This window comes from Sander vitreus, chromosome 15, assembly GCF_031162955.1.
Source record: "Sander vitreus isolate 19-12246 chromosome 15, sanVit1, whole genome shotgun sequence".
Taxonomy (NCBI): Eukaryota; Metazoa; Chordata; class Actinopteri; order Perciformes; family Percidae; genus Sander; species Sander vitreus.
This window is the reverse complement of record NC_135869.1, coordinates 18,694,918-18,712,543: the sequence shown is the minus strand read 5'-3', so window position 1 is coordinate 18,712,543 and position 17,626 is coordinate 18,694,918. Positions and strand designations below refer to the sequence as shown.

The 17,626-nt window shown below is 41.4% G+C and overlaps 1 protein-coding gene across 2 annotated transcripts in view; it reads right to left on the bottom strand.

Annotated features, from left to right (window-relative positions):
• Positions 1–215: 215 nt before the first annotated feature.
• adcy9b (adenylate cyclase 9b) overlaps positions 216–17,626 on the bottom strand; it is a 39,196-nt gene continuing 21,785 nt past the window's right edge. Inside the window, exons 2-10 of one of the 2 annotated variants that reach the window (XM_078268695.1) lie at positions 14,022–14,194; positions 10,383–10,493; positions 9,766–10,022; positions 9,483–9,585; positions 8,771–8,979; positions 7,508–7,667; positions 6,583–6,725; positions 4,850–4,873; positions 216–4,570 (exon numbers count right to left, since the gene is read on the bottom strand). In XM_078268695.1, the coding sequence (XP_078124821.1) occupies positions 3,277–4,570; positions 4,850–4,873; positions 6,583–6,725; positions 7,508–7,667; positions 8,771–8,979; positions 9,483–9,585; positions 9,766–10,022; positions 10,383–10,493; positions 14,022–14,194 (2,474 nt within the window). In that variant the 3' untranslated portion in view covers positions 216–3,276. The remainder of the gene's footprint in view (positions 4,571–4,849; positions 4,874–6,582; positions 6,726–7,507; positions 7,668–8,770; positions 8,980–9,482; positions 9,586–9,765; positions 10,023–10,382; positions 10,494–14,021; positions 14,195–17,626) is intronic. The other variant, XM_078268696.1, reaches the window with a different exon arrangement.

Genomic DNA, 17,626 nt, shown 5'->3' with positions numbered 1-17,626 from the left:
AATACTTTGCGGTAGCAGCTACTGAAATACTGCCTACCTGCAGACATCTAGTATTTCGACCATTTTATTTGGCCAGTTTAAACTTAAAAAAAAGAAAAGAAAAAAAGGATGTCTGTATCTGTATTATACTGTCCTAGCATGTCATTCGTTTTGAGATGATAAGATTAGAGCATCCCTACCAAAACACACACAACCACACAGTTTTACAAACACACTTTTTACACACATGCAGGCAAACGGAACACAGAAGTATTATTCCAACATGGTTAAAATGACCCAGTTCTTTAGACTATTTAATACTCTAGTACATGCGCTTATATAAATAATAGAAAATGCCCATATACTATACAATATAAAGGCATACTGTACATAAAAAGTGAGTGCATTGTGCATATGTGTTTTAACACTAGTGAATATATAAATGACCTGCAAATTAAGGAGAAGATAAGATATACAAAGAAACTCCAAGAGATGGCAATAACACTCTTTGGCATCGAAATTCTCAGTGTGCCATCCTGCTGGGTCAGAATGTCACTTACATCTTGATAAATCAAACCAAATCAACATGTTTATAGTGAAACAAAGAGGGGAAAAAATAGCAGAAAAAAACCAAGTGGCAATCAAAACTAAAAGTTGACGCTCCGATCTTATTGTTCAATACAATACTAACCAGAAAAAAATTTCAATTAATAAAATACACATAATTCAAAAGAGTGTATCAAAATGACCAAGGAGGAAACACTTTACCTGACACTCTCATGACCTATATCTTAAGCACTTAACCATAGATAATAACAATAATCATTTTAAGTGTCCCTTTATTTTAGTATAACAACAAACACAAATGTTGGGCTGATACAAGGGTTGTGTGCTCATAAGCGTAAAGGTAAATTTTCCATTTCAAACTAACTATTATTGCATTAGATCAACCCAACTCCATCCGAGCAACAGATACAGAACACAATGGAAAGCCAAATGAAACAGGAATTAATTGTTAATGTTGAATATGTTTGGTATGTTTACATTTAATTGTATACATTAAGAATAGGCACTGCTCACATTCCATGACGTTATAAACATCAGAAGAAAACTTATCAAAATGAAATTTGATTTAAGCATCAAATAGTGAACATTCTACTGCGTATGCATACTATAAGCTTTTGAGAAATACTCAGTGTCCTAAGAAATTAAAGCAATTCAGAGCACACAATAAAAACAAAGATATAGGAAAATCAAGTTAAAAGGCACAAGCTACCCTATCTTCACACAGAAACAAATTATGAACTACTAGAGTAATGTTAAATGTTGCAGTTGGGGGGGCGGCCTCTAGCTCACCCAGTAAGAGCGTGCAGCCCATGTAGGCTGAGTCCTTTGCTGCATGACGTCCCCCATCTCTCTCCCCCTTTTTCAAAAATAAAAAAAAAATGTTGCAGTTGGAATCAATTATTTGATGATAAAAGAAGGCAAATTGGTTCTAGTTTTCTGCAATATTGGTTTTGTTTGCTTTATTACCTAAAAAGTACTAATTATAAAATGGTAATTTAAAAATATAAGGTTAAGGTGTTGCAGGTATTGAAACATCATAAATAAGACACTGAAGTGGATTTCATGGTAAAACTTGTTTGCCTCTGAGCACACAATCCTTTTTGCTAAGAAACAGTGACAGTAGAGAAAATGTAACAGCAACAGAGATGCACAGTTTAATCAGTTTGAATTCCAAAGTAATCTGACATAATAGCAGGAAATCAATGAAGTAAAAAAGAGAGTAAAACAACATATATCACAAAATACATTTGTTACACTTCCTTTGCATTTACAGTGATATTACATTAAGTTTCATGCCATTGAAAGCATGCTATGAAGCAACTAATGCATCCAGCTGTTTCCATTGAGTAATGTCTTTCAAATCATACAAATTAGAGAGGGCAGCTTCACATGAACAGTTCAAGTTTTGTGTAACAATAAATACAATAAAACACACTTAGTTTTGATTTGTGACATTCCACTTTGATTATCCATGTCTTAAAAACACTATCAACTAACAAAGTGTAATCCATAGAAAAACCTACCGTCAATACAATCTACAGGTACAGCAATGCCTTGTAGGATCCATTGAAATACTCATTATACATACACTACACTAAACACAGCTTGGGCTTTCATAAGAGCCTGGATCATGTGGGAGGGCACAAACACTAGTAACAGTTAACCTTGTCTACGATGCTGTTGTTACAAGCATGCTGATTAAATGTAGCTGAGACCATCATGCCTCAGTACTGAGACAATACAAAGATCTAAACAGAGGCCAGAGAAAAAGCTGTCACATCAGAAACCAAGAGGGTTTTTTTCCCACTGCATTCCTAAACTGTTTGTCATCATCTTGCAGTTTCACCAAGTCAGTCGAGTAACTCATAGGCACCTCTCCTCATTAAACCCTGCATGATCTTGTTACTAAACAGACACAACACACTCACACACTGTATGCAAACAAATACATTCACACTGCACACAGCTCAGCCCCGTCTGCCCTTAGCCTGTATTGATTAGTCTCTGCTGTGCCTTTCATGAAGAGTTTTCTGGTTCTCATAAAGAACATGGAAACAGGCTCTGTTGCATTCTAGTGCAGCTTTTACTAATACATATCATGGTGTACCGTCTTATTTCCCTTCACTTGACACGCATTGCGATTCTCCTCATGTTGAAGCACTTTCCACGGTGAGGTTTTCTATGATAAAAGGCAAAATATCATAGCAAAGCATAGTATACAATGTAAAGTTGTAACAAAAGTTAAGCAGTTTTTCCAAAAAGATTGCTTATTGACAGTTTTCCCTTTGTTATTCTTCCCTTACTCCAAAAGGCTTAGTCTACACATTATACTACATTATATCTACTCTAAAGGCACTTAAAAGACATACAAAAGAAATAATTAAGATTAAAGGTGTACAGATAATCAAGTAAGTTAATGAGAGACAATGGGATCTGTAGCAGGCAAGAGAAGGTTCAGAGTCATCACATCTTCCCATTTCCTCTGTGTGCTCCTGCCTGACCCTCACTTTGTGGTTCAGCCAGCACCCTCCACTGGTAATATCGGCCAATCAGATTTAAACTAAAAACAACCAGTTGCCTGGCTGATGCAGAGAAGAGGCCAGCGGGTCTTTTTCTCTGATTCTACCTGGGGTAGGACCAAATCTACAGCAATTCTACAAATGCCAACCGGCAGGAACAAGCGCTTAAAGGGTAGAGGATTTATGATAAAAACGCAACTGTAGCAAATTCTTAAAGTCTGGTTAACTCTCCAACATTACTGTCATAATCATCATCACATTTGTCTTTCTGGGAATTTTGGAGTGTATTTTGCTGGGCCGAAGATGAGATGATGAGCTGTTTGTTATTTGCAGAAGAAGGAGGTCCTTCTAGGTGAGACGTAGATTGCCTGGCATGAGAGGTCTCTGTAGAGGAATGTCTTTCATGGCTGTCCGCCTCTTTCTCATGGCTAAGCCCTGTGGTAGTAGAGGAACCAGTGCTGGCACTGGGTATGGTAGTATTGGTACTACTTGCAGCCATACTGGTTGTGGGCACCATGCTGGCGATTTCATCAGTGGGCGAGCGGCCGATGCTACCATCCACCTGTACCCGGATCTCTGGTGAGACTGAGAGTTGGTACTGAGGCACAGGACCACTGTCACTGCTCTTCGGGTAAAGGAAGGTCTTCATCTGTCCTTTTCCTTTGACGTTAACTGTGCCCCGATAATCAAACTCATAATCCATGGCACTGAGCACACAGTAGCTCTCCTCGCTGACCTGGACACGACACTCCACACCTGTAGTATCCATGCGACTGGCGATGTTGACTGTGTCGCCCCAGATATCGTAGAGAAGTTTAGTGGTGCCAATCACCCCCGCTGTTAGAGGCCCATGATTGAATCCAATGCGAAGCTTGAAGCCAAAGCCCAGCATGTTCTTGTTGAAGTCGTCCACCACACACATCATTTCAAGGGCAAATTCGAAAAGAGCGCGGAGGTGGGCATGAGGATGTGCCGCATCTGCACACTGCTGCGCATTGAGTCCTGCTGCTGCCATGTACGTGGCACCGATGGTCTTGATCTTTTCCATATTTGAGAAGGCAGGCTTCCGTAACAGCTCATCAAAGTCTCCAATTAGCTCGTTGAGGACACGGTAGCACTCCTTGCCTCCCTCGTAGCTTTCCTCATAAAACTCACTGAAATTAACAATACTGGCAAATATTACACCCACATTGTCGTGGTTCTTGGAGTAGCTCTGGGTGACTTTCAGCTGCTCGGCCACATGGATGGGGATGATATTGCGAAGCAGCCAGTCGGCCTGGTCCCTCATGTTCTGGATCTTGATGCGGTGTTTATCAGCCTCTACGTTGCCATGGTAATGCAGGCGGTGACTGACCTCAAATTCACGGTTAAGGAACCAGATCAGGAGAAGGACTAGGAAAAAGGCCACGCAGGCCTCAGGCCCCAGCAGGTCCTGTGGGTCTGCAGGGCTTTCAGACATGACCATGGAGCCGTTGCTGTTGCTGTTATTGCCCTGACCATCCGACCTGGTGGAAAGCGAGGAAAAAGAAATGCAGGAAAATATTTAAACAGGAGGGTAGAATAAATTTTTGGCTTCTCAAAATAAATTTGCATCTTCTATAGCTAGTAGAAAGTACACACCATAACTACAGAAGCTTTTGGCATAAGTTGCTTGCACCTCACCAAAATTTCAACTCTGCATCATGCAGGCAACACACAGGAGTTGATTACCAGCAACTGTCTGCCAAAAAGAAGTAAACTGGCTGGTTGACACTGACAATGCTTACAATAATCATTGTACTTACCAAAAAACTAGACTTTTAGCCACACTGGAAGAAATAAAACATAAATGAATGCATCAAGTGCATGTACAAATCCAGCACTATCCAACAAATACTTGTGCTCTTTTCTTGAAATTTCAATTAGTAGCCCAGTGGGTCAGTGTATCTTTTGGTCATTCGATTTTCATTTCATAAACAGGTATTAAAAAACAAAAAATGAATGTTTTTTTTGATTTTCATTTTAAAATACAAAATTAGAAAATTTAAATAAAGGTGTTTTTTCCTGTTCATGGCCAAAAGGGCATGAGAGAAATTTAAAATATGCTTTTATTTTCATTTTCTATTTCATATAACAAAAAATAAAATCACTAGAAAACAGAAATGAAAAAAGGCCTGTTTTTTTATATTCTGAGACCGGATGTTGTCATTTCCAAGGCAACAGCACCAGTGAGTGTACCAGTGTTGCTGTCAGCACAGGCTAAAATGACTTTGGATTCCTACTCTGATGTGATTTTAGTCATGGCGAAAAAAAGGCCTGTCATGTGCAGAAATCTCTGTGTGTATATCACAGGGAAGTGGCGGTGCACGAAGATTTTCTGCAAGAAATGTGAGGAGATTTTGCGCTGAAAATGGCTCAAACTTGATGTGACCATAGACTGTATGGACTCATCTGACACCACGCTGAAGTTAGCTTCCGCTTCGCAGCGTCTGATTCTGCAGTTGAGGGAAACTTGTACCCCAACTTCCTGAGCAACTGATCCTCTGTTTTTTTGCACCGCTTTACATAAATATACATAAATATGGCTATGAAACACATCTTGAAATGAATAAATGAGGCAATATAAAGATATAAATTAGTCAATATAGTTCAAAAGCATAAATACATATGTTTTACTTTTATTTCAGTGATCTTTATTTTATATGTAACGTTAACATTTATTTCCCTATTGCACGTTATATTTAAATTAAGTTTGGTTATCTTACAGATTCGGACAAAACGCACCTAGCTAGCCTCCCTGGCATAGTGCATCAAACCATATCACTATCTGCCAAAGGAAATAAAACCTTAATACACCCATGAATAAAACACGAGCTCAGCAGATTTGTCTGATACCCAGCTAATGTTAGCTAGTGCGGGTCACACTAGAGCCTCGCACACGGACCAGAATCAGTCAGCACCGGGGAACCGGGTCACAACCTATGGTCACAACGGGCTGATGGCTAGCTGTTAGCTAGCTGCTACTTGACGAAAACGGCAGCAGCTAATACTAGACCCAGCACCGGAGACTTTTATGAGACTAGATCAGTTGAAAGAGTTTCTGTTGCAATTTGTGTGGGGTCATGTTGCATAATGCCGGTACTAAGAGACGGAGGCAGGGAGAAGGAAATAAATAAATGTGACATTTTGAAATAAAAGTCTGCTCAAGCATCATCAGAGTAGGGTTCCAAAGCATAGACTGTAAATATTAATATTAACAGTATACATGTTCCAAAGTCATTTTAGCCTGTGCTGAAAACAACACTGGTACACCGGTCTCTGAATATGAAAAAACAGGCCTTTTTTGTGATTTAATTTTTTGTTATATGAAATAGAAAATGAACATCAAAGCATATTTTTAAATATCTCTCATCCCCTTTTGACTAGGAAAAGAAAAAAAAACGCCTATCTCTACATCATTACTGAAAACACAATTCAATTGTATCACATTTTTCAAATCTGTTTTTTTTCTTTTCATTGTCTCTTTCGTATGTCATACCTGCAGGGGGAGCCGAAAAGCAAGGCAAGCAGTGCTAGTCCCACCAAAGTCGCTAGAACTGAGCGCATCCAGTAGCTGAGTTGGCAGAAGTTAGAGTACTGAATGATAGCTATGATGCCTGCACAGCAGGTGAACATGGTGAACTGGGGAAAATATGAGGCACAATGTCATTAGTCAAAAGAGCCCATAAGATTATCACATAAACTTTACTGACTTTAAGCTATATTTACATATTGTACAACTAAAAGACATGGTGAATACAATTAAGTTAGATATGGACATTTTACGAGAATAGTAGCCCTACAGGTAAGGTGCTTTACTGATCAGAAGCAAAACTCAACTAGTAATTTGAATGAGAGAGAATAGATCTGCTATGAAAACAGCAATCAAATTAGCCTAGAAATCTAGACGCACACTAGCGCCAGCAAATTTAATTTGCAGCCGGGGGGGGTCTAGGCTTGCGAGCTGGAAAAACCAAACTCTGGTCAGGCCAATCACATTGTGTATAGAGTCGGTGGACGGGCTTATGGCTGCTGCTGCTGCTGCTGGGAACAGCGTTCTTCTGGAAGACTTGGAGTTAAGCTTTTCTTTGAGAAAAGAATGGCACTGAAATCATTCTTAAAAAAGGAAGATGTGTTCGGAGTTTTGCCGACCGGATACGGCAAAAATTTAATCTATCAACTAGCTTCGCTACCTTCTTCGTTGCTCTGTCTGGTTGTTGCGCTATCCTATTGCGTGCAGAGGGAATTTGAAAGACAACCGTTTATCCCGCCCCTCGGATTGAGCTCCGTCAATGGTGAGTTCCCAGACCCAACATCTTGATGTGGGTCTGGCTTGTCAGGCTACAATCAAATAACAATACTAGTTTTCAACACCCTAGTGATCCATTTCTAAACATAGAGAAAATATGAAACTTCAAATCCACCTGGATGGAGAGATGCATGTCACAGGCGACATGGGAGAAGACGGCCACAGTGGGCAGGGAAACCAGGACAGCTCCTATAAAGTGGCGCGCTATCCAGCCTGAAATCGCTCTCATCAGCAGCCGAGTGCAATTCAGCACACTGTCCAGGTAGAAAGCCATACTGAAGAGGAAAAACAATAAACATGTGATTGATAAAAAGATTATTAGAGATAATATTAATAAAGTGTTTATCTGATACCTGAGTGTCCTGTTTGACGCAAGCCTGATACCAACTTGAATGATAAACTGATTCCATACATAACTGTCATAAAGCTTCTCAGTACATGAACACAAAGCAGGAGTCAGTAAACAAAACCAGTTATTTTTATAGATAAATGTGGATCTAATATCAGGGCACACACTTTGAGTGACAATTATGTAACATAATCCAAATGTATTTACTTATTTTACCACCCTGCCTGAGTTTCCCCTGGTAGACGTAACATTTTTTATCCCGGGTTTCCCCCTTGTCCATCTTTCTCTCTCCGCTTTCCAACTGAATATATTGTCATTATACTAACAGTAGAGAAGCACACCGACCACTCTATTTTCCCATTAGAAAACAGAAAGCACATGCCCATCAACAATATAGCCACATTACAAGACACCACTATTTTACAAAATATACATCTTCTGGAAAACATATGCAAAAAAAACTAAAGAAAAAAAAAAAAGATTACCATGTTATAAAGTACTTCTATATTCTTTCTAAGATAACTGAAAAAAAACAACACAATTTCCTTTAACATAAAACTACTTTCCAATTGCAGTTGTCCGATGACTTCAAGCAGGTAAAGATAATCCAGTAAGCATGCAAACAACTAATTTTCAGTTTTTTTATCCTCTGTATCAGGGGTCTGAAGGCAGACAGTTTTCAGGCCTCCATTCTTTTAAATTAAGTAATGGACATTTTAGTGTCAGGTGTGACGTGGAAAATCAGTGCAGTTTGTCATAGCTGAAGTGTTAATGTTGACAAGTTGCACAATTAGGAGCAGCTTGCTAAACGTGAAGTGTGGAGCCAATTTGTGTGTTGGGATTGGCCTTTAAATTCAATTATTACTCTAAATTAAAATACCAACAAATTAAAACAGGAAAAAATATTTGCAGGGCCATAGGTAACAATACATTCTAAACATGTAGGGGGTCTTCTGACATTGTCTCACAGGCTGGATCTAGCCCATGGGCCCCTAGTTTTCAACCCATTCTCTATATTCAGTATCTCACCGTATAGCAAACAACAGAGCCACAGCCTCCAACAGGGTGGCTACAGCTGTCAGAATGAGTGCTGGCATGGACAAACTCTGCTGGGAGACAAGTGGTCGAAGAAAGCAGGCCAGTGAGAGAGCCAGGAACACTGAACAGCACAGCAGCATGTCCAGGAAAGAACTGAATGTTGGACTGGCGAAAGTCTGCACCGCTGCTTGGGTTTCCACCTGGGAGGGAAAGAGAAAGGAAGGAAAAAAAACAGACTCTGACTCAGAATCTAGACTACACAATGTAGCAACAGTTGCAGCCATAAGAGTGAAGATGCACTTCTAAGGTTACACCAGCAGAGGACAGCACAAACTAATACAAAACTACTTTTAAGGTCCTGCAGTGATTTCTCTTTGCCGCAGTTAAGGTCTGGTCATAATGCATTGCTAACAGGCTTCCCAGACAAGACAAGACAGAGAAAGACATGCAGAAACACAGGTAGACACTCACAGGTGGAGACAGCAGAGGTGCGATGAAAAAAAAATAAACAGACATACTCAAATGCATTTGCACTTATGAAACATGCAGGTATACAGGAACCATTATGTCATGCACATAAACAGTACACACACACACACACACACACACACACACACACACACACACACACACACACACACACACACACACACACACACACACACACACACACACACACACACACACACACACACACACACACCTCCTCCTGGTAGCTTATCCGGTAAGCAGACTCCAGGCTCCTTTCCAGGAAGGTGAGGCTCAGCTTGTTTATGGGAGGTCTGTAGAAATAGTCCTTCATAAGGCTGCACAAGCACAGAGAAAAGTTCTCTTCTCAGTTGGGATTTTATATGTTACAATCACATTGGCTGGAAAAATGGACATTAACAGCTGAGATTGACTTCCTGATCAACTGTACATATGTCTAAATGTAACAGGATTATTTAAAGGTTTGTTTAATGTATTTATCCTTAGGTCATTCTAACCTGTCCTCTTTAATAACATCCACAAAGTGAGCGTCACTCCTCTCCCTGAAGTTCTTGGAGCGTAGAGGAATGAGCGCGGAGTGGTCCATGCCCATGGTTCCTCCACTCCATGTCTTCTTCTCCTTCTCCTGCAGCATCTCACACAGTGACGTCTGGCTGTTGTTCAAGGCTTCCAGCTGAGGACTGAGCAGGCCGTTCAGAGTCTTGGGGCTGCGCCCTGCAGAAATCGCTGGTGAACACTTCAGATTTGAAGAGTCCTAAGGTGGAAAGAGGGGAGAGAGAAGCCCTGAATTTCCAAAAAAAGAAGCTGTTATAATGGATCTTTACTTTGGAAACAGGTCAGCAATGATGTGAAATAGTCTGAATATGAAATATAAATTTAGCGTGCTACAGTCACATCAATTTAAATGCCTGTGACTGTGGCACACTTTATCTGGGACTTATGGAGTTCTATTTCTTTGAACTATTTTTAAGTCCTCCTTTTTGCTGCTTAGCCTGACTAAATGATGCCCCACTATTTTATGGAAAAATAACTTTAATAGTGTCAAACATGTATCATATTAGATAAACAGTTCCAAGTATCATTTGTGTGGTTCAGGTAACAACAACAGACTAACCTTGCTGCTGTTGGTCTTGTGGTCATCATGGCAGCCATTGTGTATTGCTCCTTCTTCCAGAACCTGATCCTCCCCTGGTATCAGGACCACACTGCAGGATGTACAAGGAGACTGCAGGGAGGTTGAAAGGGGACAGTATGGAGGGAGATGCAGCATATGGGGGCAGGGAAGAAAAAAGAGAATTAATACAGATCAAGGAAAGCCTGTGAGCAAAGAAAACATTAAAGGATGACAGAGATCGAGATCAAGAGTGACAAATGACAAAAGAGAGATGACAAAAAACAAGCATCAGCGTTGAGGCAGCAAAAAAACAGGATTTGTCATTTAAACACAAACTAAACTAGGGATGCTGTGACTGTGCAGCAGCAGTTTGGTGCAACTCTGTTGTTTTTAAATGTACTTTATAAATAAATATATATTAGTATTGACTAAATATTATTTATTTCAATGAAGACAATGCTAAGAGCGGCAGCAGTGTCACTGAGAAACTCCCCAAAATCTCCAGGAGAAAAAAAAACGCTCTGGGCCCTATTTTAACGATCTAAGCGCACGGCATGAAGCGCTTGGCGCAGGTGCGTTCAGGGCGTATCCAAATCCACTTTTGCTACTTTGACGGCGGTAAAAAGGGTCCGTGCGCCGGGCGCATGGTTTAAAAGGGTTGTACTTAGTGTCTTCATTAATTCATAGGTGTGTTCTGGGCATAACATACAATAAACCAATCAGAGTGTCTGATCTCCCATTCCCTTTAAAAGCCAGGCACGTTTGTACCATGGCACATTGCTATTATGATGGCGGATTTGCACCATAATATTTGTATTTGTAATATTTTGCATGTTTGTGTGCTGCTGCGCTTCCCTGTGTGTGTAACAAGCATAGTGTGCGCACTCTGTGCATAAGCCTAGGCGCATTTTACTAATGCGCTGTTAAAATAACAATGACATGCTGCGCTATTGACTTTAGACCAGGTTTTTGTTGGTCAACGGAGAGATCACTTCCCGCTGCCTCAAGATAGCAATACGCCAAGAATTCACTTGAACACACCTCCCTGTAAGACCAGCACGCCCATGGGCGCACAGATGGTTGCAAGTGCATTTGCTATTTAAAACGACGCAGGCACAGGATGGTCTTAAAATAGCAAAGATAGGGCCAATCAACCAATCAATCACAATCGTCTTGGCCGGCGCTATGCTCCGGACGCAGCGGTGGTGGCTCTGCAAAATAGTCTCGGGAGGGAACTTGTTTTGATGGAACATTTGCACCACACAAAAGAACACCACATACAATATTAACTGAAGTTAACTGTTAATACAATACAGTAACGTGAACTATTTAAATTAGCTGGATACAATTTATCGCTGTGTGTATCTCGTCCATAGCGATCCCCACCAATCGGTCCCAAAACATCCCAGTTAAATAAATGCCGTAAACATATTCTTTGTAAATCTTTACAATCATTCACCGAAAGACCCAAGGTCTGCCTTATTGCACGATTCAAATTTTGTGTGTAGCTTGCTACGAATCAAACCGAGTATAAGAACGGCAACACACAGAGAGCGGAACGTGAGGGACATCCGCCTGTGAGCCATTTCAGGAATTTATCCTCGAAATGTACTTCCATTGATCCAGACTACTGAGAAACTGAAAAGGAGAGTAAACAGGAAAGTGGAGGCATAGAGGGCTCAAGGTCGTTTTTTCATCTCACTCAGCCTGTTGAAATAGAATGGAAAGTGTGAGTGTGTGTGTGTATGAGAAAGAGATTTGTGTGACACTTATGCTGTGCTATAAATGACCATAACACTGACATGTGCAATGCACTGCACATGTCAGTGTCTGGATTGATGAGCAGATCATGATGATGGATCAGTTATTATGTAGACTGCCCACTGGGGAGAACAGTGCTTTTCATTGCCTAATTAACAAGATCTCACTGTTTTGTTCTCAGATTTGTATTAATAAGGATTTAATGAGGACTGAGGTGCTACCCAATGGAGGCATGTGTGGGTGTTTAGTGCACCAAAAGTGAAAAGAGAAATCAACAAAGACACTCTAACCAGTGTTTGAACTATACCGTGGCCTTTGGAGAAGCCCACTTTTTTTTTTTCACCAGGGGGCAGGTTTGTGCGCTTGCGACTTACAATGTCTTACAAAGATACTGTACATAACAGCTACAAGTGTATGCACTATACGGGATTTACCCTATTATACTTTGTCGACAGGAATAGATAGGTCAAACAGCTAACAGCCACCCCCAAATAGTCTATAAACAAAGCATCAGGCTGTCTTTGAGATTCCACATAAACAACGGTTAAAGTTACGAATACGAATTCCTCCATTCAATTAGGCCTAAGCGATGCACCTCAAGCTTCTATCCTTAACAAACAGCCATGTATATTGGCTCTTCCAGTCTCTCCACTGCTGGCTGTTCCAATTTAACGGGAGAGAGGAGCAAGAGGGGTTAGGATGGTGACCGGCCTCTGATGAGCTGTCACCACCACCATCTTCAGCATTATTTCTTCAGCTTCTTCTTGCGTTGTCACCCTGGCGTGAGGTGTGCTAACAGGGCTTGCAGCAGGTGAATCGGCCGTGCTATTAACATCATCGTTACACAATTTCTTAGTAAAAAGTAAATTAATTAAACTGTCTTGTTTTCTTTTTGCCATGGCTATGTACTAAACATGAGTTGAATTTGCACTGCAGCGCCGCCACGCCTTGATGCTCATGACAAGAATAGCATGTATAGTTATCTTTATTGAAGTGAATTAGGTTTAAATCGCCATCATGCATGAATGAATGATATTTTTGCAATCGATAATCCACGATGATCACATTACACAAAACTGAAATTGCACGTCAAAATTTCACAAATCACGTTCTCAGGGGAGCCCATGTCTTATTAAGGGGAGCCAAGCTCCCCCTAGCTCCCCTGTAGTTCGCACCCTAACTCTAACCACGCAGGGTGCCCAGGGTTAAAACCATGTAATTACATGGAACAATTCAGGTGTACAGTAACGGCAGGGGTGAAAGCCATTCTTTTACATGACCTCCACTCAAGACAAAAGGAAGCTGCTTGCATGCAAAAATAAAAATATTTATTAAAGCTTCTGATACACCCACATAAACAAAAGGACACAGAGGGTGAAAATATGAACATGAAAGAGGCTGTAGCAGAACATGCAGCTCAGTGTTCTTCCTCAGGCAATATTGATGTGCAATGAGAAATGATCCCAGAAATTTAAGATAAGAAACTTGTCCACTACATTACATTAAATATGTATATTATGTATATTTGCCTTCGGCATTCTGGCAACACAGTGTAAGACAGACAGTAAAGGGCAGCTAAAATACATAGAATACAAATACATTTTCAACAGCAGCAGTGCTCATGATCACCCTACTCCCATCCTAACAGACACAGCTCCTTGGTCATATGACATAAAGGTCAAGGAACCTGCCAGCCAACCAGGTGGCAAGGTGACAAGCAACCATAGCCATGTCATCAGCATATTATATGAGTGAGAGGTCATTGCTGTTGTATTTTATATTATTTGTATGTATGGAGAACAGGAGGGAAGATACTTACTTCCTCAACAACATATTATGATGTTTCATATTATTTTCTCAGAAATAGTGTGCCCTCACCTTAGCACTGTCTGGAGGCAGGGTGCAGGCTGAAGGAGCTCCATCAGGTGTGTGCACCCTAGGAGTGGGGCACTGGGGATCTGCATGCTCAGGCCCTGCCAACCCCAACTGAGAGCAGCTACAGAGAGAGTGAGGCTCCACCTTCCTGCCAGAGATCAGGTAGGTCTTCAGACCTGGAGAGACAGAAACAAAGAGTAAGGAGGATCAGCGGCCGCTGCGTCGAGGAGTAAATCTCTATATATGTGTGCCTGCTCTACCAACTGAGCTAACCCGGCCACACACGTCATTCTTGCTTCCATAAACATATACATGATGTGTGATGCATCAGTGCAGGGTTTTGTATGTTTTTCTCTCACTCTTGAATCAGACAATTAGCCACGGAGAAGGGGGGAGAGCTAAAGAGACAAACAACAAGACACAAACAGTCAACTCTTCTTTCAAGCTCTACAGATCCAATTTGTCCACTGTCATTTTTTTGCAACCTCCTCATCACAACTATTCCTCTGCTCCACCTCCATAGCCTGAGGAATTTTTTTTTGTATAGAAGCGCTGAAATCCTCCCATATATCATTCTTCATCTATTTTCTCTGTAAAGAGATAATTACGCTTTCATATGTGTCCCACAGGTGCATGTCCACATGCATCTCTGTCTGTAGTTCATGCATGTGAGGTCCCCATGACCATGGCTAAATATTTGAACACCTGCGTCCTTCCACGTCTATCAACTTATCATTTCCATCAGTCCTACAAAGTATGTGCGTGTCCATGTGTGTGTTTGTGCAACCTTTAGCCAAAAGTACAACCTACAAAACTGACCACTTTGCTCAAAACAACGACAAAACATGGCAATGTGGAGTTATGTCCTTTTAATTATCTAACTGCATATAAACACAGGGCATTTCACTTGCTTTACAACATAAAGCATGAAGCATGTAGGTTGCACTGTAATGTTTAAGCCTGCATATTTCACACTCTCAATAAGAGCTCCTCTTTCCTTTCAACAGCTTTAGACCACTGAGTTAACAGGATGCTCCTAAAGGGCACATTTTTAATCACCATTGCATGCATATAGTCCACTTCCTCTTTTTGTTTGATTTTTGTTGCCAACAACTTTGTCGCTCTGACAGATACTGTACATGGACAGCGAGGTAGACAGCGAGATTGAGAGCTGACAAACCTTTAGCACTTGGCACCCTAAAACATGGCGTTTCAGTCCCCATTGAGACTAAGTGTTTGTGACTGAACTCCTCTTCATATTTCTCCCCATCTCTCTGCAGCACTGTGTTGTGGCAAGCCACAAACACAATAACTATGTGGTATCTGTGTGTGTATGTTTGTGTTGTGTGTGTGTGTGTGTGTGTGTGTGTGTGTGTCAGCAGCATAGGTGAGTACCTGTGACCATGCGCTTAGCCACATAATTCAACTGCCAGTGAAGCTGCAGCTTGTGGCTCTGAGCATTGTCTGCCCTAAGTACTTCAGACAGGCCCGCCACTGCCTCTCCTCTGCGGACCCACTCTGGGGCTGCAATCTCTGTCACACTCACACAGAGACCACACATGTGACACAAGGGTACACAGTCTCATTTGCAATATATATACAGTGGGGCAAAAAAGTATTTAGTCAGCCACCAATTGTGCAAGTTCTCCCACTTAAAAAGATGAGAGAGGCCTGTAATTTTCATCATAGGTACACTTCAACTATGAGAGACAAACCTGTCCACAACCTCAAACAGTCACACTCCAAACTCCACTATGGCCAAGACCAAAGAGCTGTCAAAGGACACCAGAAACAAAATTGTAGACCTGCACCAGGCTGGGAAGAGTGAATCTGCAATAGGTAAGCAGCTTGGTGTGAAGAAATCAACTGTGGGAGCAATTATAAGAAAATTGATATACAAGACCACTAATAATCTCCCTCGATCCGGGGCTCCACGCAAGATCTCACCCCGTGGGGTCAAAATGATCACAAGAACGGTGAGCAAAAATCCCAGAACCACACGGGGGGACCTAGTGAATGACCTGCAGAGAGCTGGGACCAAAGTAACAAAGGCTACCATCTGTAACACACTACGCCGCCAGGGACTCAAAGCCTGCAGTGCCAGACGTGTCCCCCTGCTTAAGCCAGTACATGTCCAGGCCCGTCTGGAGTTTCCTAGAGAGCATTTGGATGATCCAGAAGAGGATTGGGAGGATGTCATATGGTCAGATGAAACCAAAATAGAACTTTTTGGTAAAAACTCAACTCGTCGCAGAGTTGCATCCAAAGAACACCATACCTACTGTGAAGCATGGGGGTGGAAACATCATGCTTTGGGGCTGTTTTTCTGCGAAGGGACCAGGACGACTGATCCGTGTAAAGAAAAGAATGAATGGGGCCATGTTTTTGAGTGAAAACCTCCTTCCATCAGCAAGGGCATTGAAGATGAAACGTGGCTGGGTCTTTCAGCATGACAATGATCCCAAACACACCGCCCGGGCAATGAAGGAGTGGCATCGTAAGAAGCATTTCAAGGTCCTGGAGTGGTCTAGCCAGTCTCCAGATCTCAACCCCATAGGAGGGAGTTGAAAGTCCGTGTTGCCCAGCGACAGCCCCAAAACATCACTGCTCTAGAGTAGATCTGCATGGAGGAATGGGCCAAAATACCAGCAACAGTGTGTGAAAACCTTGTGAAGACTTACAGAAAACATTTGACCTCTGTCATTGCCAACAAAGGGTATATAACAAAGTATTGAGATGAACTTTTGTTATTGACCAAATACTTATTTTCCACCATAATTTGCATATAAATTCATTAAAAATCCTACAATGTGATTTTCTGGATTCTTTTCTCAATTTGTCTCTCATAGTTGAAGTGTACCTATGATGAAAATTACAGGCCTCTCTCATCTTTTTAAGTGGGAGAACTTGCACAATTGGTGGCTGACTAAATACTTTTTTGCCCCACTGTATGTATGTATATATATATATATATACATATATACACACACACACACACACACACACACACACAAATACCAAGATAAGCAGCTAAAGAAGCAGACACAAAATAAGAAAACATGCACATAAAGAGAGAAATTTAAACACAAGTGCAATTATGAGACACTCACAAAACACACCCCCTCCAACAACCTACATACTCAGTCAAACATAGAGTGAGCGGAGGTGTAGATGGACGGCTTTGCTGTAGCTGGGTCGATAGCTAGGTGGATGAGCATTCAGGGACAGGAAATAAAGGCAGTAAACAGCAGTAACAAAGAACTAATTCCCTGCACCAGTGATGCAGAATGACACCGCAGCAAGAGGCGAGTAGGAAATGGTGGGGAGTTTTTGACTGCCTCTGTGGATGAGAATGTGTGAGTGTGACTGTGCGTCAAAGACAGATCTACACAGACACACACACAACCCACACACACTGCGTTGACTGATTTCATTATTTTGCTAATCAAATCCTTCCCTGCCCACCAGTATACAGTGACTTCTGCTTCTCACTTGTGGGTCAACGGGGTTGCTTTTACCCCCTCCCTCTCAGTTTCTCTTTTCTTCTTCTGTCTTTCCCTCAACAGTGTTTTCTCAAAGTACCACAGGTGTAAATATATCTACTAAAA